This window comes from Pseudophryne corroboree, chromosome 6 (assembly GCF_028390025.1).
Source record: "Pseudophryne corroboree isolate aPseCor3 chromosome 6, aPseCor3.hap2, whole genome shotgun sequence".
Classification (NCBI taxonomy): domain Eukaryota; kingdom Metazoa; phylum Chordata; class Amphibia; order Anura; family Myobatrachidae; genus Pseudophryne; species Pseudophryne corroboree.
In genome coordinates this window covers 547,495,674-547,523,252 of record NC_086449.1, presented here as the reverse complement: position 1 = coordinate 547,523,252, position 27,579 = coordinate 547,495,674, and the positions used below count along the sequence as shown (strand labels likewise).

The following is a 27,579-nucleotide window of genomic DNA, read 5'->3' as shown; positions in this document are numbered from 1 at the left end:
GTGTGCAATTACTAACATCTGAAGAGTGAATAAAAATTGTCTAAAATTCTGATATTAAAAGGTATATAGCTATATATATTTTTTTTTAAAAAGACCCAAAAATGAGGAGCACGGAAAGAAGGGACAGATAGGATTTACATAAGTTAGGATAAAAAAAAATCAACATATACAATTTAAAAATGGAGGTAGTGTAAATAGAAAACAGCTATTATCCTCAATGCTTCTACATTCCCTACAACACAGTAATGATAGTGATGATATTATTACTGCTATAGCACTGCCACCAATGATAATAAGAATGATAAATCAGCTAGCCTTGAAAATTATCATTATATATCTGGTGATAAGTCAGAGTCAGGCAATAATAATAGTGATGACATCTTGATTGATAGGGGGGGTGGTATAAGATCAGCATAAGCAATGTTATAGCTGCAAGGAATGCACTTAAGAAACCTATGCAATCTTTCAAGAAAGAAAGCAAAAACAAGAATATGTTTCACAAAGAAATGCAGGTACAGTACTTCCACATAACCAGCAAAATCTGCTCAATGGAATATATTGAGATGCAATTCACCTTGTGTGTGTCTCATGGACAGGCTACATTCAGGCTTTGACACTTCTTCAGTATTATCTTAAATATATCTGCATATTGACCTCAACCTCAGTCATTCTCTACCACCAGCACTACGGTTGCTCCAAAGAGTCTCCACTACTCTCTTTCAGCCCTCATGTTTTCAATGTGGATGCAGAATCCTTTCTGTGAGTTTCATAACTCACATAAGTGTTTTTTTGACTAATGGAAAATTAGAAAATAATCTAGTTTAAGAATGGATGCTCTGTACTCTAGGTTTGTAGACTCCTTGGTAATTTGAAATTTGATGGAGTATGCAGAGCATAGGTGGGGATATCCCTGGTAACTACTATTTGTCCAGTACAGGCATTCTACTGACTTTATAAATAGTCAATTGTGTTGTCCAGAATCTCTTTGCATCAACCTACCATACAATCCATGTAACCACTGACAAGTGTAGTAACGGGTATGGTTGTGGTGACCAGTAACTGACCTATCATATGACTTCTCCAAACTGCAAACAGGACAGAGGTAAAAGGAAACGGTAGTACCAATAACAAAAAAACAGCAGTAGCACAGAGCCACCACTATCTTCTACATCAGAGCATCATCATGTAATCCGGCAGCATTATGAGTGTAAAGGCAAGGAAGGAAAGCATCCTGAACTCAACTGTAAGCAGTAGGAATTTTAATATGGTGGCTGGTCGGAAGTTGGCCCCATTGGTTAAGGCCAACTAGACCTGGGACTCACTCCCTTTATGCCAATCAAATAAAACAGGCTGTGTATCACTGACTGCAGGTTTGGCACATAAATCAAGAAGAAGGCAAGAGGCCCTACCTAACTCAGGGGTCCATGTGCACTGTGCATCCTGCACCTATGGTGTGTATACCACCTACATATGGGTCCACGGTTATCTTGGCTAGTTTGCTGCGCCTAGGCCAGTGGTTCCCAAACTGTGTGCCGTGGCACCCTGGGGTGCCGCGGGACACTTGCAGGGGTGCCTCGGGTTGGTGGTCCAGAACCAATTCAAATTATTTATTATCCATGTAATAGTAAAAACTAGTACTTGCGGCTGCCAGTCATAAAATATGTGTACAAACAGAAGCAAATCTTGTCCCTCACCACATAACTGAACCTAAGTATGACATATAAACATAATTTACTTAATTTCATATTTTTTTATAAATTTCCCAATTAGAAACTTTTGGACTAGGGGTGCCGTGATAAAAATTCTGATGCTCTAGGGCGCCGTGATTCAAAAAAGTTTGGGAACCACTGGCCTAGGCACAACATGGTTTATTAACATAAACCCTTCATCTATTGTTCTCAGCTGCAATACAATACAGAGAACAATACAGCAGGGGATTAAGTCATTACAGCAGGGGATTAAGTCCGACTGCTGATTTCTACTTCTAAAATAATGACAATAAGTGAGGCAAAATAAAGCATACCCTCCTTCACGTTGTATTCTGCTACAGCCTGTTGTCTTAAATCAGACTTTAATTTGAATAAGCAACTGACAAGCCACTCTCACATTATCTGCCTCCTTTTCTCTTGCATCCCTGTTCCACTATATCTCTTTCTGCTTTTCTGTACTCTTTCTCTCTCTCTAGCTCCCCTGTTGCCTCTCAGCAGCAGTTTGTGTTGGAGCCCTTAATAGTATTTTACGCATTTTGTACCAGTTTCTGAGTCAGAAAGATCTCTGTGCATGGGCGCAAACATGCGTTTCTGCATACAGCACAGATGGAACGTGGCCGGAACTGTCTTTCCATGAAGTCAGATATTTCAGGAAGATAACTGGGCAGCAACAAGTGGCGGATCTAGACTTAACTTTTAGGGGGGGGGGGGGTGTTTAAGAATTATGACCCCTCCCCCTAATCATAGCCCCTCCCATTTAGTAATGCCCTTCCCGTTCGCTTCTAAATTTCCTATTGTTGCCATTACTGATAAAATGTTGCCAGTTAGTGGAGAGAACCCTGCGCACTGGTGATACAGACTGGTGAATCGCCATTCCTTCCATCAGGGGTGGTAGAGGCTAAGACAGTAGGGCAATTTAAACATGCATGGGATAGACATAAGGATCTCCTTACAAAGAAATAAGGATCAGATAAGGTTAGAGATAAAAAATAATGTAAAAAAAAAAAAAGGGGGCAGACTAGATGGGCCAAGTGGTTCTTATCTGCCGACAAATTCTGTTTCTACAGCACACAGAATGAGCCGAAATTCACATTATAGCACACTGTATGAGCTGAAATTCACATTGTAGCACACAGTATGATCCAAAATTCACATTATAGCACACTGAATGAGCCAAAATTCACATTGTAGCACACAGTATGATCCAAAATTCACATTATAGCACACTGTATGAGCCGAAATTCACATTATAGCACGCAGAATGAGCCAAAATTCACGTTATAGCACGCAGAATGAGCCACAATTCACGTTATAGCACGCAGAATGAGCCGAAATTCACATCATAGCACACTGAATGAGCCGAAATGCACATCATAGCACACTGAATGAGCCGAAATGCACATCATAGCACACAGAATGAGCCGAAATGCACATCATAGCACGCAGAATGAGCCAAAATTCACGTTATAGCACGCAGAATGAGCCAAAATTCACGTTATAGCACGCAGAATGAGCCAAAATTCACGTTATAGCACGCAGAATGAGCCAAAATTCACGTTATAGCACGCAGCATGAGCAGAAATTCACATCATAGCACACTTGATGGGCCGAAATGCACATCATAGCACACTGAATGAGCCGAAATGCACATCATAGCACGCAGAATGAGCCGAAATGCACATCATAGCACGCAGAATGAGCCGAAATGCACATTATAGCACACTGAATGAGCCAAAATTCACGTTATAGCACGCAGAATGAGCCAAAATTCACGTTATAGCACACTGAATGAGCCAAAATTCACATTATAGCACGCAGAATGAGCCAAAATTTACGTTATAGCACACTGAATGAGCCGAAATTCACATTATAGCACGCAGAATGAGCCAAAATTCACGTTATAGCACACTGAATGAGCCAAAATTCACGTTATAGCACGCAGAATGAACCAAAATTCACGTTATAGCACACTGAATGAGCCGAAATTCACATCATAGCACACTGAATGAGCCGAAATGCACATCATAGCACACTGAATGAGCCGAAATGCACATCATAGCACGCAGAATGAGCCGAAATGCACATTATAGCACACTGAATGAGCCAAAATTCACGTTATAGCACACAGAATGAGCCAAAATTCACGTTATAGCACACTGAATGAGCCGAAATTCACATTATAGCACGCAGAATGAGCCAAAATTCACGTTATAGCACACTGAATGAGCCGAAATTCACGTTATAGCATGCAGAATGAGCCAAAATTCACATTATAGCACACTGAATGAGCCGAAATTCACATTATAGCACACTGAATGAGCCGAAATGCACATCATAGCACGCAGAATGAGCCGAAATGCACATCATAGCACACTGAATGAGCCAAAATTCACGTTATAGCACGCAGAATGAGCCAAAATTCACGTTATAGCACAATGTATGAGCCGAAATTCACATTACAGTACACTGAATGAGCCAAAATAATGCAGGGACACATACACTTTAGTTAGGAGAAGAGGGGGGAGACATGGAACACAGAGGGGGCACACACACACACACACTTACTTAAAGTTTGGAGGGTAGGAGACATGGCTGGCAGACAGTGACACCTGCTGCAGCCAGCAGCATGAGGAGTCAGATGGAGGCCGGGTGCCGCCGCGGCATTGGGAACGAGGTGGAGAGCGGGCAGCGAGGCGGGGGACGGGGAGAGAGAGAGAGCGTCCTGACGCGCGTACAGGAAGGGGGGGCGTGGTCAGAACAGAGGCCGCTCAGCCGCTGTATGCGCGTGAGGACGCTCTCTCTCTCCCCTTCCCCCGCTGCGCTGCACCGCTCTCCACCTCGTTCCCAACACCGCGGCGGGACCCGGCCTCCATCCCGGTGCCGGTATGTGTAGGGGGGGGGCGTTCGACCTAATCGCCCCCCGCTAAATCCGCCACTGGCAGCAACAATGCAAGTGCATGGACCTGCACTGTCTTATGGGAATATCATTGAAGTGTTGTGAGCATATACAGTATCTAAAGAGCTGTACAATTCTAAGTCATGCGTATAGAGAAGGGAAGCCTGACAGATGTCCCCTATCAGGGTGCTGGTGAACGTGTCAATACTGCACATTTACAAATAGAGGAGATCGACTTCTGCACTAGCTATAATTCTGAATCCTCAACAGGATTAGTAAACCCCAAATAGATCATTGTTTTTCCTATATTACTGTAACAATTTGAGGGTGCAGAAATATGACAACCAATTAGAATTAATTGAAAAACCTTGTGGTTTTTCAAGTATTTTAAATTGTCAATACTAATGATGAAGAAAGTCCACTCCACAGTCTTGATAGTAATGTAGTTTGTGTTAGGAAAACAAAACAAAAAGGACTGCGCTTATCGTTATCTGATAGCTAAGCTGCTATGGGGGTAAGAAGGGAATCCACGTTTCCCAATAGCAATTCAATAACAAAACAAAATAACCACCTGGATCTGAGAGCACCATATTACGTCTGCCGGCGGACACTTGATGCTTTGGTTTCCTCTGATGCACGGACTTACAAGTAAGTTGTGGGGATTCCCAACTTCCAAAAGTGACTTTTTTTTTAACCCTTGCTCATTAGAGACTTGGAATAATTCATGGACATTTAAGAGCATTACTTGATATAAAGGACACTTCAAGATCTATATGGATATTTACACCGCATAACGGACACGAATATTTGGCATCCAAAAAATCTATTGCCATTCATAGGTGAATAATTCGCTAAGGTGTTTCACCTACCATAGTAATTACATGTTATATGTTGTTTTGTCTGTATGTAGTATACCGGTATTAGGATTCACTACCTCATATATATATTTTTTAATAATTTTATGTAATCAATGAAATTTGTGCACATATATTTAATTATTAAAAATAAAACAATTATTTCTTCTTACAAGGATGTGTAATTAATGATTTTAGTTTAAGTGCAATATCAGATAATCTAGCGCTTGGAGGTTATTTTGTTTTGTTATGTAGTTCGTGTTATTTCTTCTATTACTTTGTGCCATCATAAAAATGTGTTCTCTACCTAATTTGTGCAACAATATGTATAGTTTACTGATTCCAGGGCTCATCTATTCAAATGGGGGTAAATTAGCTACTGCATCCTGACTACAGAAGTAAAGCTGGCCACACAACAGAAGATTATCTATTCATCCAGCGATCTAGTTGGCTGGTTGGAAAGATTCAGAAACTGTTGGAAGGTTTTCCAACACTGGATTTAATCACATACTGGAAGGTGTTTATGATTGACCCTTTATCCAGTAATTGTATTAGTTCAATGGTTCCCAAATGCGGTACTTAAGGCACGCAAACAGTCCAGGTTTTAAGGATATCCATGCTTTGGCACAGGTGAATTATTTAGTTCCTCTGTTTGATTACACCATCTAGGTACAAGCGAGTATATCCCTAAAACTTAAACTGTTGAGGTGCCTTGAGGACCGCATTTGGGAACCACTGTGTTGGTTCTATGTTTAAGATGTGCATTTTGTTACAGTGCACCAAGGACTTGATTAACTGTCAAAGAAACATATGTTATTAGATAAAAAAAATAATTCTAAATACTCCTATAATCTGAGATCTGACTATAGTGTTAAAGCTAAATACAAAAATCAAATAAAGGTATGAAAAATATGAGTAAATAGTCAATTAAACAAACAAAGCTATATTACACTGAGAATATGAAAGTATCATATGATATAATCTTTCAATAAGCATAAAGTCTAGAACAGAGGTTCTCAAACACAGTCTTCAAGGCACCCCAAGGGTTCAGGTTTTAGGTATATCCTATGTGCTAATTAACTCACCTGTGGCCAAGCATGGATAAACTTAAAACATGGACTGTTGTGGTGCCTTAGGGACCACGTTTGAGAACCTCTGGTCTAGAAAGTAATATAGGAATCCTGTGCTACTGGTGACGGATCATATATAATGCTGTAGAGACTCTTTGTATTAGGTTTCAAAGTTTTATTAGGTTTTCACACATTGTATAAGACAATACAAAAGTATGAGAATTGAAACAAAAAGGTTGGTGACAGGTCATAAGAAGACTATATTCTACAATACATTGCCTCTTGGGATAAAGAAGAAATTAAATAAATATAAATACACGTGATATATCATATCAAAAATTGACTGAAGTATGGTAGTATGTTTCAATAGTCAGAGATACATACATCAGAATGAATAGTTTCTAACTGTCAAAAGGTTATTGTAATGACCAAGATATACTCACGTTGGTGACAGTAGTAGACATGTTAAGTATAACAAAGTATACAGATAGAAAACTAATATAAAATTAACCGTTATATGAAATAGTATATCACAGAAATCTAGAGAGAATAATACATAAATTTCAAGCAGACAAAAGGGAAAAGCAGACCCTGATAATCCCCGAAGGGGTTATGGGGGGGGGGGGGGGGAGGAGGAAGGAATGGCTAATATGCTATGGTTTCTCAAAACATTTGGTATCATGCGTACGTGTCCTAAAAGGCTTAAGTATATATTGTCGTACTGTCAAAACCGGATTCAGGATTTTTAGAGATTGGTATTTATATCAAATAAAATTCTGGATTGTATATCATTATCCAAGGAGGTAATATAAGTACCCCATTTGTCTATAAATTTCTTTATCTGGTTACCTGGGGAAAGTGCGATAGACTTTTTTTGTCAAAGTAAAGTAGTTGCAGTAGGTTAGTTTTCAATTCCTGAATCGTAGGATCATTTCTTTTGATCCAGTACGTTAGTATGAGTTTTTTTGCAACAGTCAATGCAATAGTCAAAAAGGGAATAACATGCCGTTGTATTGGAGAGATCGACCAATATTTAAAGTTAATGCATAAACAAGCTAATGGGTCAGGAGAAAGGGTAAGGTTTATCGTGGAATTAAGGAAATATATGACTTTACGCCAGAAGCTGAGAATTTTGGAACACGCCCAGAAGCAGTGAAAGTATTCAGTGTTAGTCATTCTGCATTTGGGACATTCCCCAGACTCTAGTGTGTCCATTTATTTCCGTTGCGCTGGTGCAATATATATCCTATGGATAGACTTAAAGTGTACCTCTTGTAAATATGCCGATTGTAATATTTTCATGGTTTTTGAGTAAGGCTTCAATAAAAGGTCAGCTTCATCAAGTTTGGGTTTGTCTTTTTGCCAAGAGTCTAACAAAGGTCCCATATTAGAATCAATTTGAGGAGATACAGTATAAGCAGTGCGTATAAGGATGATTGTATGGGGCAGATGCAAGAACTCGCCAGTTTAACATCTGCAATTTATCAGTTTCAACAGAGGAAAGGTGGGTTTCCTGTATACAAACTATATGGAGTTTAAGTCTGTTTAAGTATGTTAGAGTCTTACGTCTTTTCGCTGGTGTATGGAAGCCACCCACATTGATGGAGCCGACCTTGATATTCGTTACCTTAGGATGAGGGAATGAGGAAAATGGAGGGAGAGGTATGTTCTCAAGAACATAGTTGTACCTAAGAAAGGGAAGACATTGGGAGTGGGAGAAAACACGAGGGAGGAGGTAGACACAAAACAGACACCAGAGAGGCAAGTAAAACAAAATGAACTGTTGCATGCTCAACATGCTGAAGAAATACTATATTTCCACAAAAATAACTTCCGAACTATATGAAAAAGTAGAAGGTGAGTAACACTGATCAAATAGAGCAGCGTCTATGAAACTCCTGATCAGGGCATGGCAAAGGCTCGTTGGCCCAGTAATTCGTCGGGACCCCACACATCATGTATCAATATATAAATATAGTGGGGTGGGTGGGAAGCGGGAATAGAAGTAAAATTCCTCAGTTCATCACCCATAACGGTGTACTGCTATAGAGCAAATTATATCTATTACAAAAATAGGGTATAAATAGCCCTTCATACTAATAATAGAAGATGAAAAAAATTAACACCAACTATTATTCATAATAGGCTAAAACTGAGAGAGAATTTTACAACACCAAGGGATATCGTGTAAGCCATTTTAAAATGGCAGCAACTGATAAAACTTGTAGAACACATTATATACCAAAGTATCGCACATGTAAGTAAAGAAAAATTGAGATAGAAAACAGGCGAGTCCAAGCTAATCAAAAGAAGCATTTGGTGAGTAGCTTATAAAAGAAGAAAAAGAAAAAGGAAAACCCTATTGGTTTTCAACCGGTGGTGAGTCTGTGATATCGTCTGATGTTGAATGATTTTCTTCATCAAGGAAGGCTTGTGCATCATCGGGAGATGTAAAATCATAATGTGTATTATCCATGAAGATGCGGAGGTCAGCTGGATACATAAGTGCAAATCTTCTTTTTGCTGCTACTAGGGAGGAGCAAATCGGTGAGAATGCTTTTCTTGCTTTAGCAAGTTCTACAGAGAAGTCTTGAAACAGACGTATTCTTTTGCCTTCCCATAGCAAGTTGTGTTCTCTGCGGGATGCTTTCCATATAGCAAGCTTATGAAGGTAATTTGAGCATTTAAATATGACCACACATGGTCTCGTATCATGCGGTTTCGGTGGGGGTCAATTCTGTGGATTCTTTCCACTACTAAATCTGTGCATTCAGCTTCTATCTTCAAAAGCTTGGGAAGTGTGTCAGTCCCAAATGAATTCAACTCAGGACCTATCACAGATTCGCGAATACCCACTATTCTTATATTACATCTTCTCATTCTGTTTTCTACATCATCAATCTTATTCCAGAGGTGGTAGTTATCTCTCTGAAGTTGTTTAATAGTACACTGTGCATCTGCTAAATCATTGCATATAGCTCCAATGTGGTGTTCAGCGTCCCCTACCCGGACCTGCAGCTGGTGTATTTGCTGTTTGATTTCAGTAACAACTTGTGCCAGCAGAGGGGTCATAGTATGTTTGATAGCTTCAACTATGTCTCCATACGTGGCTGGAGCATCAGGGGATTTGCGTACCTTCGGTATGTCCGCGTCTGTGGAGGGAGCCGCTGCTTTCGAGGACGCTGGGAGAGGAAAGGCTGTGTCCTGATCAGTCGCCATGTGTGTCTCTGCGCTGCGTTTCTCCTGGCAGGACTGCTGTTGCTTAGCCGCGGACGGGGAGGACAGAAATTTGTCCATTTGCTGCCCCGAAGTTGCAGTGAGTAGTGTGTGAGGGGTTTTGGAGGCTCGGGACCCGTGATTAATATATATTTATGGTCTCACAGAGTGGAGAGTTCTCATGCTGCAGCTCCCATGAACCCGGAAGTGGAAGTCCAGAGACTCTTTGTATTAAATGTTGCTATTCATTCTTGAGTGTATTTTTTATAGCAGTACATGGAAACAAATTAAATGTTTTGTTATAAAGATATTGGGGGTAATTCCAAGTTGATCGCAGCAGGAATTTTGTTAGCAGTTGGGCAAAACCATGTGCACTGCAGGGGAGGCAGATTTAACATGTGCAGAGAGAGTTAGATTTGGGTGTGGTGTGTTCAATCTGCAATCTAATTTGCAGTGTAAAAATAAAGCAGCCAGTATTTACCTTGCAGAGAAATAAAATAACCCACCCAAATCTAACTCTCTCTGCACATGTTATATCTGCCTCCCCTGCAGTGCACATGGTTTTGCCCAACTGCTAACAAAATTCCTGCGGCGATCAACTTGGAATTACCCCCATTGCCCAGTGTTTTATATAGTGGTCTTTTTGAAGTCTCCTTGCAAATAATATTATGGGGATAGAAATTGTAGGTTGCAAAACTTTATGTGCTAATTTATGCAATCTTTAATTTATATATACTGTATCTACATAATTATAATGGTAAGGATGCAATCACCCCTTAATAATTGTGCAGCTTTCACTGCCTTTATGATACTGTACTTAATTATGTACTTTGTTTTGCGGCATATACACATCCATAACAGTTAGCTTTATTGTACATATATTTCTAGGTTACACTTTCGATTGTAAATTGTATATTGCAGGAGATACTGTATCTCTCAATGATTTATAGTGCATAGAATATCAAAAGAATATCATTAGCAATAATGTTTTGTATTATGGAGCGAGGGATCTGTTGAACGTAACTATCCATCATAAATAGCTCTGTCTCCCCAGTAAGATAGGAGCTAATTGATCACACTCCTACCCACTGTTAAATTCTTCTCTGGAATCTGAGAGGCTTGAAAATCCTATTTGTCAATTCCCATTTTAACCCTCTCCACAATCCCTTTATGGCAGTGTTTCCCAACCTCTGTCCTCAAGGCACACTAACAGTCCAGGTTTTAAGGCTAGCCATGCTTGAGTACAGGTGAATTAATTAGTACCTCAGTTATTTTGGTTGAACCATCTGTGTTCAATGTTTTGAGCATCTACTCTCTGCTCCCCATTGATTTCGGGCTTCACCGCTCTGACACTGTTTAAAGTACAGTAATTCAAATAATAACTAAAACTGGGTGCAATCTAGTTGTCTGGGTAAAATAATGTGTACTGTGCCCTCCCAAATTTTTGTCAGTCTCATACAGTTTGGGGCTGGTTATAAATACGGATGGGGTCATAGTAAACATAGTTATTGAGGTTGAAATAAGTCAAAATGTCCATCTAGTTCAATCTTTTTTTATAATTCTAACACTAATCTGTGTTTAACACTATTTTACTATACTGACCCAGATGAAGTTAAGTTAATAAGGGGTCTATTTACTAAGCCTTGGATGGAGATAAAATCGCTGGAGATAAAGTACCAGCCAACCAGCTGCTAACTGTCATTTTTCAAACCCAGTCTGTGATATGACAGTTAGGAGCTGATTGGCTGTTACTTTATCTCTGTCCACTTTACCTCCATCCAAGGCTTAGTAAATAGACCCCTAAGTTTAACTGATGCACCCTACACAATGGGCGACAGTGACGGGCGATATCGCTCAGAAATTAACAATATATTGTTCATTTCGTTTAGTGTGTAGGCACCAAAGATGAATGAGGAGCATCTCCACAGTCGTTCATCATTGGTTTCCTGTCATTTTTAAATGCAAAACAATTTATCGCTCATTGTCCAAATTGCTGCTGTCTCACAGTGTGTAGGGTGCATTAAAATATAAATAATTTGAATGACTTTGAGGTTTACCTGTCAATAAAAAACTTTTATAAAAAAAAATATATATAAATCATGCTTTTTCTAAAATACACTCACTTTAAATGCTTTATTCTTGGATATTTCTTTCAGTTAGGAATTTATCTAATCCATTTTTAAACATATTGATTTAGTCCACCATTACTATCTTCTCAGGCAGTGAATTCTAAATCCTTACTGCCCTTACTGTGAAGAACCCTTTCCTCCATTGGGTATGACATTTTCTCTCCCTAACCTCAGACGGTGTCCACGTATCCTCTGTAGAGATTTTTCAATAAACAAATCTCCTGATAGATCCTTATATTGTACCTTCATATATTTGTAAATATTAATAATGTCTCCTCTTAGCGGCCTTTTAAGTGTGAACATATCTAACCCAGTAAGCCTTTCCTCATAATCCAGTGCCTCTAACCCCATTCGGTGGCTCAATAAATTGACAAAATGCAGATGTGTGCACCCCCTGGGGTAATACGGGGTCAATACTTGAATATTAACTTTGTGGGAAATAGTCAATTACTTTTAATCCTTCCTTAAGAATCAAATCAGGGGTCGGCTCCCTTTATGCTGTAACGCGTTAAGACAAAACTAAATGACTCTAAATGCGGGAAATATCAATTTCAGGTGGGATCCAAAAAGTTTAGAAATTCGTACCCTGGCAGTTGAGAGACTGCTTGAGCCCCTTGTTACTCAGAGGAGTTTGATTTGATTCTTAAGGAAGGATTAAAAGTAATTGACTATTTCCCTCAAAGTTAATATTCAAGTATTGACCCCATATGACCCCAGGGGGTGCGCACATCTGCATTTTGTGAACTTATTGGCGGTCTTTTTGGAAATGGGGGTGACCACTTCAGCGGAGGTTGCAGCGCTGCTGGGCTGGAGCGCTGGTTTGAAAAACTTTTCTTTATTACTATTTGGTGGCTCGCCTATGAACCCTTTCAAGTTCCAAGATGTCTTTTTTGTGGACCGGTACCCAGAACTGAACACAATATTCAAGGTGCGGTCGTACCAATTGTGCGATTGGCAATGTTTGATAGCAAAGTAACATTGAAAACTGCCTTCAGATATTGCCAATCACTGCACAGGTATCATCAGTATAAATTTATAATTCAAGTAACACACTTTACTTTTTGCACTGGCTTCCAGTAATTCCTACTTTTCAGTTTAAAAATTCTGATCACGAATAATGAAATAACACACAAGCCTCAGGTCACAAAGGAAGCACTTTTGCACTAGAAAAAATATATATATATATTCTTAAAACACATTTCATTCCCAGTAGAGAAACTGGAATACAATGCAGGAAATGAATTAAAAACCATGTGATACAATTACAGAAATATTTTAAATATTGAAATAAGCCAGAAGTCATATTGAAGTATTAATGGAAAATAGCCAACAGGATATTCTCGGATAGCAATTTATGCATCATGTTTTATGTAAAATGCTGTCAAAATCTAGATTTACAGGTTCACAAAGGATTGTTCTTTTGATCATACTATACTGTGAATAACATTTGTACTGCACACATATATAATGGAATTCTAGAAGACAATACTTTTATAATGAGACCTATTTGCTTGTTGTGTTAAATCCCATTTCATATGAAGCAAAGCCAAAGCTGTTTGTTAACTAGAATAGGATGTTTCATTTCTCATACAAAAACATGGAAAGTTGAAAAATGATATGAGTGAAAGTGTGTTTATATAATGTGCTGTCTTGTTGAAATAGATGACAAGAAATTTAGAGACATACTAAAGGACACAGTCTAGGGGATCTTTGGATCTTTCCTCAATTTAAAAGACCAATAAGAGTCTTACTTTATAAAAAAAAAAAAAAAAAAAATATATATATATATATATATATTTATATATATATAAAACTACAGTTACTATTTTGGAACTATGTTTTCCCTCCAGAGATGCTTTTTCAAAGTACAAAAATCAGTTCAAGATTTAAGTATATCCTTACTGGAGCATAGTTTGCTTAATAAGTATCTCGGACATTTGACTTTAATTTAACCATTTGCTCTGCATGGATAGTCTCTCACAGGCAAGGCCCTCCTTCCTCATGTAGTTCCACAGCACTATCCTTGAGTCAAGTGCTTCTTTTTCCTTGTCTTCTAGTCCCCTTCAGAGCCACTGCATGCTCACCATTCCATTTGTACAGGATTTTGAGTGCTCCACTGTCTTCCCTCCCTGTGACTCACATCCACTTGCCTGTCAGTAATTCACCAACCATTACCTCCAGTTCACATACTACTGTACCTACTGTAGTTTCTCTGTGTATTGCTCCATGTTGTCCAATAGATATTTCAACTCATATTTACTGTAAAATTGATATGTCATGTTTTTCTGTTGCTGTGTATAATCCTTTTATGGAGGTGCCTTAAAAAAAAAGAGAAAAGTCAGGTACAAAACTAAGGGAAGACTGGCAGGATATGTGCCCCTGGGTATTACGAGACACTGCAGCCTCTCAGCGCTAGTCGTTGCTAGATGACCAGGATATCATAGCGCTTCCTCCTGGCAGTGGGCCATCGGCAGGGAAGTGCAGCACTTCAGCCGCACGGAATTTGTAATTTAGAAGTGGCTTGTTCCAGCGGGCCTCTGGATTGGCTCTCCTCCCCTTTGTCTCCCAGAAACTCCTGCCTGACCTTGCCAGTTGTAGTCCTCAGTTACTCTGTGAGCTCTTCTTGCCCTGTTTAGTACTTTGGATCTTCCTGGATTCCTTTGCCAACTGCAGCTGTTCCTGAAAACCTGGTCTGTCTGCTGACATCCTGCAAGGCCAAGCTTCTGTCAACCCTGCACACCTGGCCTGTCAGTTAACATCCTGCAAGGCTAAACTTTGGTCTATTCTGCATGCCTGGTCAGCCTGCTAACATCTGTTAAGGTCAAGCTTCGGTCAATGCTGCATGCCAGGTTTGTCTGCTAACCTCATGCAAGGCCAAGCTTTGGCCAATCCTGCCCACCTTGTCTGTCTGCTAATATCCTGCAAGGCCCAGCTTCTGGCAATCCTGCATACCAGACCTGTTTAGTGACATCCTGCAAGGCCACGTTTTAGCCAATCCTGCATATCTGACCTGTCTGCTGATGTCCTGCAAGGTCAAGCTAGTACTGCACAAGTATACATGACATGACTGCTGTTACCCTGCACAGCTGAGCTGCAGCCATTCCTGACATACTGGTCTGTTTTCTTCTGCCTATGTTTTACTCTACCTCTCTGCAGCCCCTGGTACAGGAGGATCACAAAGGACTCAGTGGTACCAAGGTCTAATGAAGTTTGATCTTAGCTACTAAGACACCGCTGTATCTTCTCTCTCCAGTCTTTGTTCTATGTAATTCAGGACCTTGGTCTATTGGGCGAGCTCCTACTCCTGGAGGAGTTAAGTCCAGGTGGCTCCCTAAGTACCAGTGTGTGCAACAAGCACCCAGGGAACAGCAGGGGGTTGCTAATGGTGACATGCCTCTTGAGGGCTCTAGGAGTATCACTCTAATAGAATCGGAGCTTCTCATGACTTCAAGCAAATCCAAGGCTGCTACATTCTCAAGTAGTACTGGAGTTCTCCAAGGCACTTTGCAGTCCAAGGATCTAACATTGGAGCTCTCTACAGCAGCTAGCAAGTCCAAGGATCTTACCTTTTCCTAACACTGAGTGACATTTGTGTGCCAGTAGGGGAGCCAGAGCCATGATGCCAGCTGTGTGATGCTGCAATAGGTTCTTAGTTTTTTTTCTGATGCCACCTCCTACTCACGTGTCTGACTGTATAGAATCAAGAGGAACAGATGAGATCAACTCATGTAGCTTAGAGTATATAGGGGGAATCAACCTTTATGTTAAGGTATGGGAGAATGGGTATAGCTTAAAGTAGTACTTTTAAGAATAAGAGGGTAAAGGGTTAATGTTTTATTCCAATTAACTATAAAAATGGTTTATTTACTAACTATTGGGTTACAAAAAAGCAATCTATAGTATATACTCTGTGCAAATATAACCAGAAAGCAGCCTATAGTAATATAGGTAAGCTTTCACCAGTCTCACAAAAAATTTGCAGAGTCTATAGCAAGTCTCAATAAAAAAATTAAAAAGTCATAATAAAAAATCTGTACATGAAAAAAATATTGCTGAGGTGTAGTGTCAGTTCCCCTCGTCCAACCTCTGTAGCTTTGCCTCCTTTAGAGTATAGATAAAAGTGGTAAGCTTTGTGGCTTTTTCTCCAGCTCTTTTCACAATTGCAGATTCTGTGTTTACTCTTTCTAGATTAATACCTTGGAGTAATCAGAGAACAGCAATAGTGCAACACCGTTTGTTAAAAACACTTTATTACTCCAAAACAATCACATTTAAAACATATAAATCACCAAATAGGTGAGAAATCCCCTGGAATGACTTGCATCTCAGGAGACAACATGTCTAACCTGACCAGGTAATATAGATGTGCAGAATTTATGTCTCGTTTACTAGAATCAGCAATCCTAGGTCAGTATAGGGACTTCCTTTTTTAGCATGCATAAAGAGGTACAGCGTCACCATCCTAATGCATTTTGGACCTGCTGGTCCATCCTCAGAGGCATCTGTAAAACCCAGTGCTTCTGATTGTGTTTATAATCTATATTTAATAGGCCAATGCTTTGACTAGCCTTGCATTAATAGTAAACACAATCAGAAGTGCTAGGTTTTACAACCCGACGCTTTGTAAATATACCCTGAAGGATCCCGGCTGTCGGGAACCCAGCAGTCAAAATACCGAAGCCGGCATCCCAACACTAGTCTGAATGCCGACACCGGCATCCAGAAATGGAGCAGCATCCCAGTGCTGAAATCCCAACAAGGAAACACAGCGGCACTGCAGAGGTAAGCTGTGTGGGGGTGGGGATGTTAGGTTTAGGATGAGTGCCGGGAGGTTATGGCTAGGCGGCATCCCGGGAGGTTAGGGTTAGGCTGCAGGGAGGGGGGGTTAGGGATAGGCAGCGGGGATGGGGGGGTGGATGTAATTATTAATGGATATCATCTCATACTGTACTTGTCCAAAATAAATGGTGACAATCCTGCACAGACACTAAATACCTCTTCTATGTAACCTACTTTAGTATTCCTGGTATGGATATCTACAAGAATTCCTCTTTGTTGGTGTTGCTCCCTAGAGGCAAAAAAACAATGGAAATTGTAATTGAATTTCTTCCCTTGCAAGAGAGCAAGCTGGAAGTGAAAGATAGTCCTTTTTGGAGTCACTCTTTGCTACATGTGTAGTTACAATATAACCTTTATAAAATATGCACAAAAAAATATTTTGAAGACTGTTTTTTTTTCAATTTATTTTACAATATTTTTTGGTTCTATATACATGCAAACATATATTGTAACTAACCTACCTCTAATAATTATCTCATGTAGGTATAGTTGACATTGAGAAACAACCGAGTAATATGTGAAAAAGAAGGAGTAAACAGTATGTGGTTATGTTAAGTGACAATTTTTATAACCTTAAATTGGCAGGCACAAAAGTAAAGATTTTAAAACTGCAATATTGGATTGTTATTCAATCTTAATAATAGGTATTTAAATCCCCCATGCAGTCTAAGAGGGAACCTTTTATAAAGCACCAAAAGTAACTCAAATAAATTGCAGTACTAGGTGAGAACATACAGTAACCATATAATCTTTAAAAGGGTGTGTGTCCCGCCCAGAAACTGCTATTGACCGAAAATCGAAATACAAAAAAAAAGATTGTCATACACCCTGTACTAAAGCTTAGTAGATCTCCCAGATAGAATTTTTTAACCCAGAGTTTTGACTACAAAAATTATTACAATAATGCAAAGAAGATATTTATAATATTATTCTTTGCATTTTTCATATACTTTATATTGTCAAAACTTTGGCTTATACTGTAGTATGAAAGGAAAGGCTCTGCCTCACCTCACTGCAGCACATGTTTTCTGGATATATGTGTTTATTTCAACCTATCTATAAGTGGGTGATGTCAGGTTGAGCATATTTCTATATGACTTAAATAAAGGACATTTGCTGATACCACTACCTTCAAAATATAACCTCTATTGCATGAAAACCTAACCGACAGTTATAAAGTATGTACTATCTATCTGTGAAGGTTACCAAGTCATATTCAGCTATTTAACATTGGCAATACATATTCATAGGGACATTCAAAAAAACAAGTGGTGACAAACTGCGACTAATTGTGTACTATCGCTCTTCAAGCTTCTTCTCAATGTATGAAGTCTATGAATAAGTGTAACAGCACAGACAATTAAGAATCTGTAAATTAACCAACACCATTAACAGTTGGTATACAAAAACATTTGCTGCCTAGCAACCTCTGCAGATTATGCAGGGTGTATGACAATCTTACATGTATTTTTTTTTTAATTTACATTTTAAGTCAATAGCATTTCTGGGGGGAACACCCTTTTAAAGATTATATGGTTACTGTATTTATCTCACCTAGTACTGCACTGCTGACGGACTTTGAGTACCATGGGGCTATAATAAAAGTCTCCCTCTTTTACTGCAGGAGGATTTCAATACTATTATTGAGACTGAATAACATTCCAATATTGCAGTGTTAAAATCTTCACTTTTGTGCCTGCTGACTTAAGGTTATGAAAATTGTCACATAACATAACCACACACTGTTTACCCCTCTGTTTCACATATTATCACCCGGTTGACATTGTTACTCAATCAATGTCAACTATACCTACATGAGATAATTATTAGTGGTAGGTTAGTTACAATATATGTTTGCATGAATATAGAACCACAAATTATTTTTAAATAAATTGAATAATAACAGTCTTAAAAAAAAATGTTAAATGCATATTTAATAAAGGTTATATTTTAACTACACATATCTTTCTCTTCCAACTTGCTCTCTTGCAAAGGAAGAAATTAAATTACAATAATCCCATTCTTACCTATGGGAACATCCATCCTGCTTTATCCTCTTCTTGTAGGGACAGCTTTGCGATATCTAGCTATCTTAGCAATGCTGTGACTTCTCAGTTTCCAATCCAGGGTGGGTTGTAATGAAGTCCAGGTTCAGCGGCTGTGCGGAATGCAGGCCAAACTCTGACATATTTTTTTTTAAAGGGGCAATCATGTACAAGTCATGGTATAACCTTGTACGTGATTGGCCCTTTAAAAAAAAATTCAGAGTTTGGCCAGAATCCTGCATGGCCGCTAAAGTCGGACTTCATTACATCCCGGCCTCAGTGACAGAAATGCACATAAACTGCCTTTGACCTGCACATGAGCAAAGGACTAATAAAGAAGAGCGATCCTACAGATTCAGCTCCAACAAATTTTACATACATTAGCCTACAAAACTGCGATGTTATCTGTTTTTGGTTGGTAACTGTGATGCTCTCTGCCTTATATGGCAGTCACTGCGATACTTTATGCATTATATGGCATTAACTGCAATGTATTACATGACAGTCACTGCATGTTATAGAGACCACTGTGATACTCTCTGCAATGCTTTCTGTATTGTATGGTGGTCACTGATGCGTTCTGTATTGTATGGCAATCACTATATGCTTACTGCATTTTACAGAGGTCACTGCAATGCTCACTCTACTATATGTCAGTCACTGCAACCCAAGCTGATGGTAATCTGCCATAAAATATATTAATTTCTAAATAAAATAAAATAAAAACCTGTCAAGTGAAGCTTAATTCTTGATCTAAGGCACATAAGCAAATTTAAATATTATTTTTATAGAATTGTTCAAGTCCAGGTATTAAGTTCATTGTTTTAAATCTATCCATAAAATCAAATCAGGAAGCAATGCCTTTTATTTTGAGAATAAAACAAATTACATTAGTTATACAATAGTACCATCTAGTGGAAATTGATTGCAGTGACTATGTCCAGAAAAAAGCTTGAGAAAAAAAAATACACTATATGAGTGGTTCCCAAACTGTCTTGAAGCACGTCGTTCTAGAGTATCAGCATTTTTTTCATGGCACCCCTAGGACAAAAATTTCTTCTTGAGTTCAGAAAAATATTAAAGTCAATTGTGCTTACAATGTTATTCTTAGGCTCAGTTACAGTATGTGGTGGCAGACAGGGGTGTGATTATGCTTGCCACATATTTATGAGTTTCAGCATCCAGCACTGTTTTTTCCTATCACATTGACCATCAACCTGTGGCACGCCTGCACGTACCCCGCAGTCGCAGCACTAATGCTGGCTATACATTAGTACGACTTGCACTAGGTGCAACTCATACTACAATCCCCCCTGCCAGCCACCGGGCATGTGATAGATTCTACGGTGCTTTAGCACTGTATGATCTATCACACCTCTGCAATTGCCGTCGTACTACAATCCCCCCCGCCAACCACCGGGCATGCAATATATTGTCCGCAATTGCCAGCGGCCGGGATCGGCTGATCATAAAAATGGAGCCATGCTCATCGAGCGTGGCTACATCACAGGCAGGTGCGCCTGGCGTGCTGCCCGCCAGGGAACGCACAGAGATGCTCCCATTCACTTTGAATGGGTCGCATGCGCGTCTACAATGCACAAGCGTCCTATTCGTACCCGGAGGTCCGACTCGCCAGGCGCATTCAGTCGCAGATGGAGCCACAATTAGCGTAGCTCCATCTGTATGTGCAGCACATATGATCAGCTGATGCGATGTACGACCCGCGGGGCCGCACATTGCATCCGCACCCAAAACATGCACGATGTGCATGTGATGGGTCGAAGGACGAGTCGATATCGTGTATTCCTACACGATATCAACCTAGTGTATGGCCAGCATATGTTTGGAAATCAACTGCAATATATCATTTGCTCTTTTATTCCTATTACTGACAATTCTTGAGATTATTTCTTTTGTCAATTTTACATTTTGTAAGTTTGATATCAGCTTAACACTGCCCATTATCTTTAACTTTGAGACTTCCAAAATTAAACAGAAATACTGTAGACATAATACACATAATAACATACAAAAGAAAAGCAACAGTACACTTCTAGTTAATGTTTTAATAACAGACATTATAGTACAAATTAGGCATGATGTACTGATATACAGGACATGCACAGAACTGAAAATTAATTTATGGTTGAAGATGAGTGACAGTCAGTAGCTAAACTTTAGGTTAGAAGGGCAAGAGGAACATATAAAAATATGTTTGGTTTTATAGTTAATGCATGTTACACTGTATATATTTTCACAAGAACTCAAAAAATATGCTCTCTTTGGATAAAAGAGAAATTTTGCTTCCACGACTAGCTTGAAATATGTCTTTTAGCTTTAGTCAGGGTACAGTAATATACATATTTACAGTACAAGTAGATTGTATAAATATACTACATGTTGTACATGATGTAACCACAATAAATACCAAGGAGTTTCAACAAACACAAGATGGAAAAACTGCACAATGCATAATCGCTTTAATTCTCACTGTAACATACCATAACTTGAGAGAAGATCACATCATTTGGTAGTTATTAGTTAACATCAAGTTCTTTACTCGAACTATACAACTTTAAGTCATACATCCACGGCAAATAAGGGGACAGATTATACACCTCAGCATTTAAGTGCTATACTTTACTAATTACCTATACAACTGAGACATATGAAAATAATAAGTACACTCATTTATTTTAAATCTATAACCACTATCAGGCCTAATAACATAAATGTACCCTATTGGCTTTTATATTGTACAGTACAATCAAGTGCAGGTGTATGTATTAAAATGAATCACCTTTTTGGAAATTAGTAAAAGAATAACTTTTTCGCTAGCTTTACATAACTTTCAGAAGCAGAAAACAGATATTTAGTACTAAATACAGATTTAGACCACTGTATTATGTTTTTCTTTAATTTAGTATGATGCCAGCAAGAGAATAGACAACAACGTGGGCTATACCTGCACAAAAGACAAAATAATACATTTTCAGCTATATAAATTAATATTAAAACAAAATTAGCCATAAGAAAATATAAAAGCTATAATATCATTGGAAGTCAAAGGGAGCTGATTAGCTTGGAGGAAAGTCTGTTAATATATTGTCTCACCGCATGTATTACCAGTGAAGCTGAAATTAATACCTCTTTCTAACTGTATGTGTAATAACCAGCCAATTACTGTCTCCAGCAATTATGCTTCTCTAGTTTATGGTGCTCAGTATTGCCGGAGCTGAAATATTAAATCCTGCTTCTATAATATTGTACTAAATTAGAGAGTGAGTAAAACTCAATCTGACTTTACAATACTAATTTATGCAGGCAAATCGTCCTCTAAACTGCCTTAAAAACTAAACCAAAGTGAGTTCATGTATCACCAATTACATATTTGGAATGACACACTGCAATAATTCTACCTGTAGTGATACAAAAGACAAATTTGAGCTACATGTTAAGTGCTATATATATAATCTATTATATCTGAGTGTATGTATCTTGGCTAATACCTTACCCGAATCTATGTGCTTAAATGTCTATTCTATTTGTCTGGTAGCCCATTTGCGGCCAGAAAAGCTCTAGGGTTTTATTATTTGGTCAATTTAATATTCAGCTACTTCAGGAAAACTATATACTGTACATCTAACAGTTGTACATTCTTATCATTGTGCAAATTGTATTACAAACAATAGTTCATGGTATTGTTATGTGAGAATCTGAAAGTTGAACAACAATATAAACTTATTTGCACTGTGTGTAAAAAATAGAAACATTTACCTTCTGAATTTTAACATCTGTGATTGAAAGCAATGAGGTTCTAGAACTGTTTCTGCATTCTAATCAGCAGGCATGTATTAATTAAACAGAAATATAACAGTACATATTCAGCTTGGAATGGGTTGGTTGGTTGGTTGGTTGGTTGGTTGGTTGGTTGGTAAGTATGTAAATGCTCATATCCACATTTACAGGAATCCGTTTTATTTGGCACAAATTGCATTGTCTTGTTATGATGTTCTTCCATATACAAAATATTTTGGAGGATCCTAACAGTTAACATGAACTGCAGATCTTTTATTTGGCACCTCAGTGCCATACTGTACTTTTCTCTAGCAAAAGCCAGTTCTGGTCATGGGAACACTGTATAATCATGAGAAAAGCTTTGCTTTACATTTTAACCACTGACTGATTGTGACACACTGACATGATAATTAATAATACTGATGAAGAGCCAGATAATCAAATCAAATAAAATCACAGAAAATAAACTTTTACTGTTAAGACGTTAAAATGGATCCGTTGCTTCATAGCCCTGAGCTTCAACTGAGCAACACAGCAGAACAGATTATTTACTATTAACATATTGAAGAACATCCATAATATATGATAATACTGTAGCTCAGACACAAACCACTCATATGGCTTAAAGGGAATATAGGGACCAGCAAGTTCCCATGTCCAATTTGTTTGCTTTCATCTGCATTTTTAATTTCATTGCCCTTATGGTTGATTGTTTTGATAATGTGTTAAGAATTATGGAATTTACTACACATGTAAAAGACAAATGTCTGTAATTCATTTGCCACTTGTTGTTGGGAGAAAGTTAGGCACAGAGAGGTAAGACACATTCAGTATTTAAGGTCCTAGAAAGTGCTAAGGGCTAAAGCCATATCCAGAACATAAAAGTCTCATGCCTTCTGGTAACAATGCACAATGCCCCTCTCAAACCATGTGTTCTCAGTCCTGAGAACATTGGACAGCAGTCAGTGCTTCACAAGCGTTAAAGCCAACCTCTTCACTTAAGAAGAGCTAGTTTGCAGTGCCAAGGAGAAAATAATAGCAATTCTGTTATCTCAATTACAAGTCTGATTCAGGCATGTCTGGCATATCTGCCATTAAGTACCCAATGCCGTAACGTCCATTGGGAGCGGTATCCACTTTCAAAGATGGTGATCTACTTTGTTTTCTGTAAATACTATTTCCAATGTTCGGAGATGGCGTCTCACTTTGAATCTTCTCATGAATGAGACTGGCATCATCTTCTTCAGGGTTGGATATCTCCTTTATGATGCGCCCTCTTTTATAAGAGACAGCAGCCAAGCTCCCAGTGCTATCATCGATGAGATTGCAGAAGCGAACAATAAAGACCAATGGAACGGGTACCAATGCTAATACTATGAGTGATATGCACACAGCAAGTCCCCATGTTGGATAACTTAGACGTTCCTCAGCGGCCTAATAGAAGAAAAACATAAACAGATAAAATAGTCCAAACATGGTTACATAGATAAAAGAAAATACCTATAATATTGTTTTTATCAACTGTACATTATTTTACCCTATGTTCCACCAGACTTCAGCCACCTATAGCAATCCATTGGCTAGGAAATGAAGACTATAGTATAACTACTTAAGGACCACATCATGCAACTGCTTTTGTGAACAGCTCAGTGTCTTATTAAGCGTACTTATGTGTGTAATCTGAGTTGCACTTATCTCTCGATATGTCCAACTAAAAAACAGCTGTATTTCTGCATCAGGCTTACAACTGTGTATACTTAAAGATAGCGTACAGACGTGGCGTGACAATGTTAGTAGCAAATGCATGAGTGGCATAAACAGTGAAGTGTTGTATAAACAAGAACAAAAGAGAATTGTGTCTTGACAGTGTTATTAAAGGACAAAAGTCACTTTTCCACATAACATGTATTGATATACAAACAGTGCAATATCCATTGATTACCCCTTTAAAAAATCCAGTGGTAATCTTCTTTCCTGCAGTAGCCCAAATGGAAATGACAAATAAGTAATCTGAATAGATGGCAGAGACTTGATTATAATATTGCTGCAACAACACTAATGGATGAAGTAGCATTAGCTTGACAGGTGAATAGACAAAAAAAAACCATCAGGTACTAGTAATTGTGTAGTGCTGTAGATTTCATCATCCTCATTGAAACCATGAATTCAGTACGTGCAGATTTCCCTAAGCGCTGTATGTGGATATGGATCCATGTCTAATTATGTGGCATCTCCATGGGGCCTGCTAAAGTTATGTGAACAGTGTTGGACTGGGGCATGAAGGGCCCACCGAGGGAATGCAGTGGTAGGGGTCCATGCTTAAGAAGTATGGCCAGTTACATGGGGTGAGAAGAGCCCCAACAGAGGCTTGGACAGCCATTAGTGACCATGTAACTTGACCCTCTAATAGACTAACAATGTTTAAATTGAGTGCACTGTTTGTAACCCGACATTAGACAAAGGGGTGTGGCTCTCTGACAGTAGAGCCCACCAGGTATTGCCCCTGTGGGCCAGCCCTACATTGTATGTGGACATGTCTGTACTCAGGAGTATAGTGAGGGTGGCTCTGGTGGAGCGCGAGCTCCAGGCACCGAAAAAGTTAGAGGGCGCAATGCCACTGCACTTGCAGAGCAAGAGAAGAAGGGGAAGCAGAAAAGGCACACACTGACTCGGAGACTAGGTAGGGAACAGAGCAGCTTGTAGCTGTGCAGCAGAGTTACTTCTGTCCTGCAGAACCACTCTCCACCCTCGCTGCTGTAGCACTTCTCTCTTTCATGGAACCTGCAGCACATTTGTCTCTACTTCAGATGCTGCAGCAGCTAACTGCTCTAGCTGCTGCAGCACCTCTTTCTGTCCCGTTTCTGCAGAACCTCTCTCTGCCCCGTCTGTTGTAGCACCTCTCTCTGCCTTGGCTGCTGCAGCCCTTCTTTTTACATTGATGCTGCAGCACCTCTCTCTGCCAGGCTGCTGTAGCACTTCTCTCTGCCATGGCTGCTGCAGCACTTCTCTCTACATTGATGCTGCAGCACCTCTCTCTGCCCCAGTTGCTGCAGCACTTCTCTCTGCATTAGAAGCTGCAGCACCTCACTCTGTCTCTCAGGCTGCTGCAGCAGCTCTCTCTGCCCATCAGGCTGCTGCGGCACAGCTCTCTCTGCCCCTCAGGCAATTCTGGGCTATTATTTTCTTTCACGCATAGTGGGATTATCAGGTCTGGGATGGCAGTTTTAGGGTATTATTTTTATTGAGGCATTGGGGGATTATTGAATGGGGGAATTTTGGTGCATTATTTTCAATGAGAGTTTGGGGGTTTTCAGGTCTGTGGGGGGGGATCACATTTGTGGCATTATTTTCATTGAGGAATTCGGGGGTTGTGTGGACAGGTCAGTCAGGGCATATATAGTGTTTTAATTCATTTGAATTAAACTAGTAAATAGTTGAATACAGTTACTTACATAGCAGCTCTACCATGGTGTAATATGTATAAGGGGCTCAACCATAGTGTAACGTGTATAAGGGTATCCACTGTGTGGTATAACGTGTATAAGGGGCTCTACTGTGTGGCATAACATGTATAAGTGGTACTACTGTGTGGTGTAATGTGAATTGGTACTATTTTTTGGCCATGCACCTTCCCAATGAAGCCATTATTTATTTTTTATTACCAGTTACTTACATAGCGCACTTATATTCCACAGAGCTTTACAGAGAATATTTCACCATTCACATCAGTCCCATGGGAGCTTACAATTTATATTCCTTACCACACACACGCGCGCGCACACACACACACACACACACACACACACACACACACACACACACCAGAGTTAGTTTTTGTTGGGATCCAATTAACCTACAAGTATGAGGCAGGAATGCTAACCATTACAGCATCTGTACTGTCCTGCCCCTATATTGTTGTTGCAAGGCTTCGGCACACACTGACCCTAGTTTAAACATGGGTGGCACTCAAAGTAAACTTTCGCCCTAAGCTCCAAAAGGTCTAGAACCGGTCCAGTCACCAATTTAGGATTTTTTAAATATTGTTTCTTTTCAAATGTAACATGCCACCACATGTTGGCTAAGACCCCAATTCAGTAAAGAGGAGGAGGGTGCCAAAACATACCCTTGCTCCAGGCACCATGGCACCTAGCTACACCTCTGTCTGTACTTGCTTGAAAAATGCTTGACCATCTCTATTCTGTCTTTTCAAACTAAAGGGACTGCAAGTCTAAGGTACACACAAATCTAGATAAAGGAGCGTTTTGGTGTATACTGTAAGTTTATTATGGATAAGTTCAACAATAGTGACATTTCTCTGTATATTTGTCCCTAGGGTGTTGATGTAAAGACTTTGCCTGCTTCTGAACAATCATTCATTAATCATGCATGTTACTAACCCGTAGCAATTAGGTGGTGCCTCCCTTCCATGTTACATGAAGCTGAGGTGGCTCTCGCTGAATTGTGTTAACTGAAAATGAGCAGACTATAACCTATCAACCTATCAAGAGCCTATACTGAAGCACCAATGGAGGTGGAACTGCTTCCGCCACTAAGACTCATGGTGGCATAAGCTGGCAGAACAAAGTTCCTGGCACACACATGGCTTTATTGTTATAAATAGGAAGTATGTTTGATTAGGAGGGCTCATGCAAAGCGGGAGGAATACAAACGGCAAGTCAATGATCAGTATGTCAACTCTGCCTTTATCGTCAAAGCCAGCGCCAGTATGCTGGGTCGGTAATGGAACTTTACACATGATGTAAAAGCAGCATGTTTAAAGTTATAATGCTGGGTGACTTAAAATGCTTTAAGTAGCTTTACAACTGCATCTGCATACTGATAATAAGCAGTACACAAATAAGATCTTGGCGCGCCAAATGGTATGAAAGAAGTAGGAAAACAGACTGATTTTATCTAGGTGTATTTATTTTATGTTAAAATTATATTGCAAAAAGTTTAAAACACACAAACTCTTTAAACGAGGAACATATATTTCATTTAGTTTAAAACATCAACATATAAC

General features: G+C 39.3%; 1 protein-coding gene and 1 long non-coding RNA gene across 2 annotated transcripts in view; one reads left to right on the top strand and one right to left on the bottom strand.

Moving 5' to 3' along the window:
* Positions 1–27,579, top strand: part of LOC134932867 (uncharacterized) — a 207,746-nt gene that overhangs the window by 147,061 nt on the left and 33,106 nt on the right. The window lies entirely within an intron of this gene.
* The window catches only part of SLC6A15 (solute carrier family 6 member 15), a 143,719-nt gene continuing 136,946 nt past the window's right edge, over positions 20,807–27,579 (bottom strand). The window contains exon 12 of the mRNA XM_063927678.1: positions 20,807–23,990. Within this exon, the coding sequence (XP_063783748.1) occupies positions 23,613–23,990 (378 nt within the window). The 3' untranslated portion in view covers positions 20,807–23,612. The remainder of the gene's footprint in view (positions 23,991–27,579) is intronic.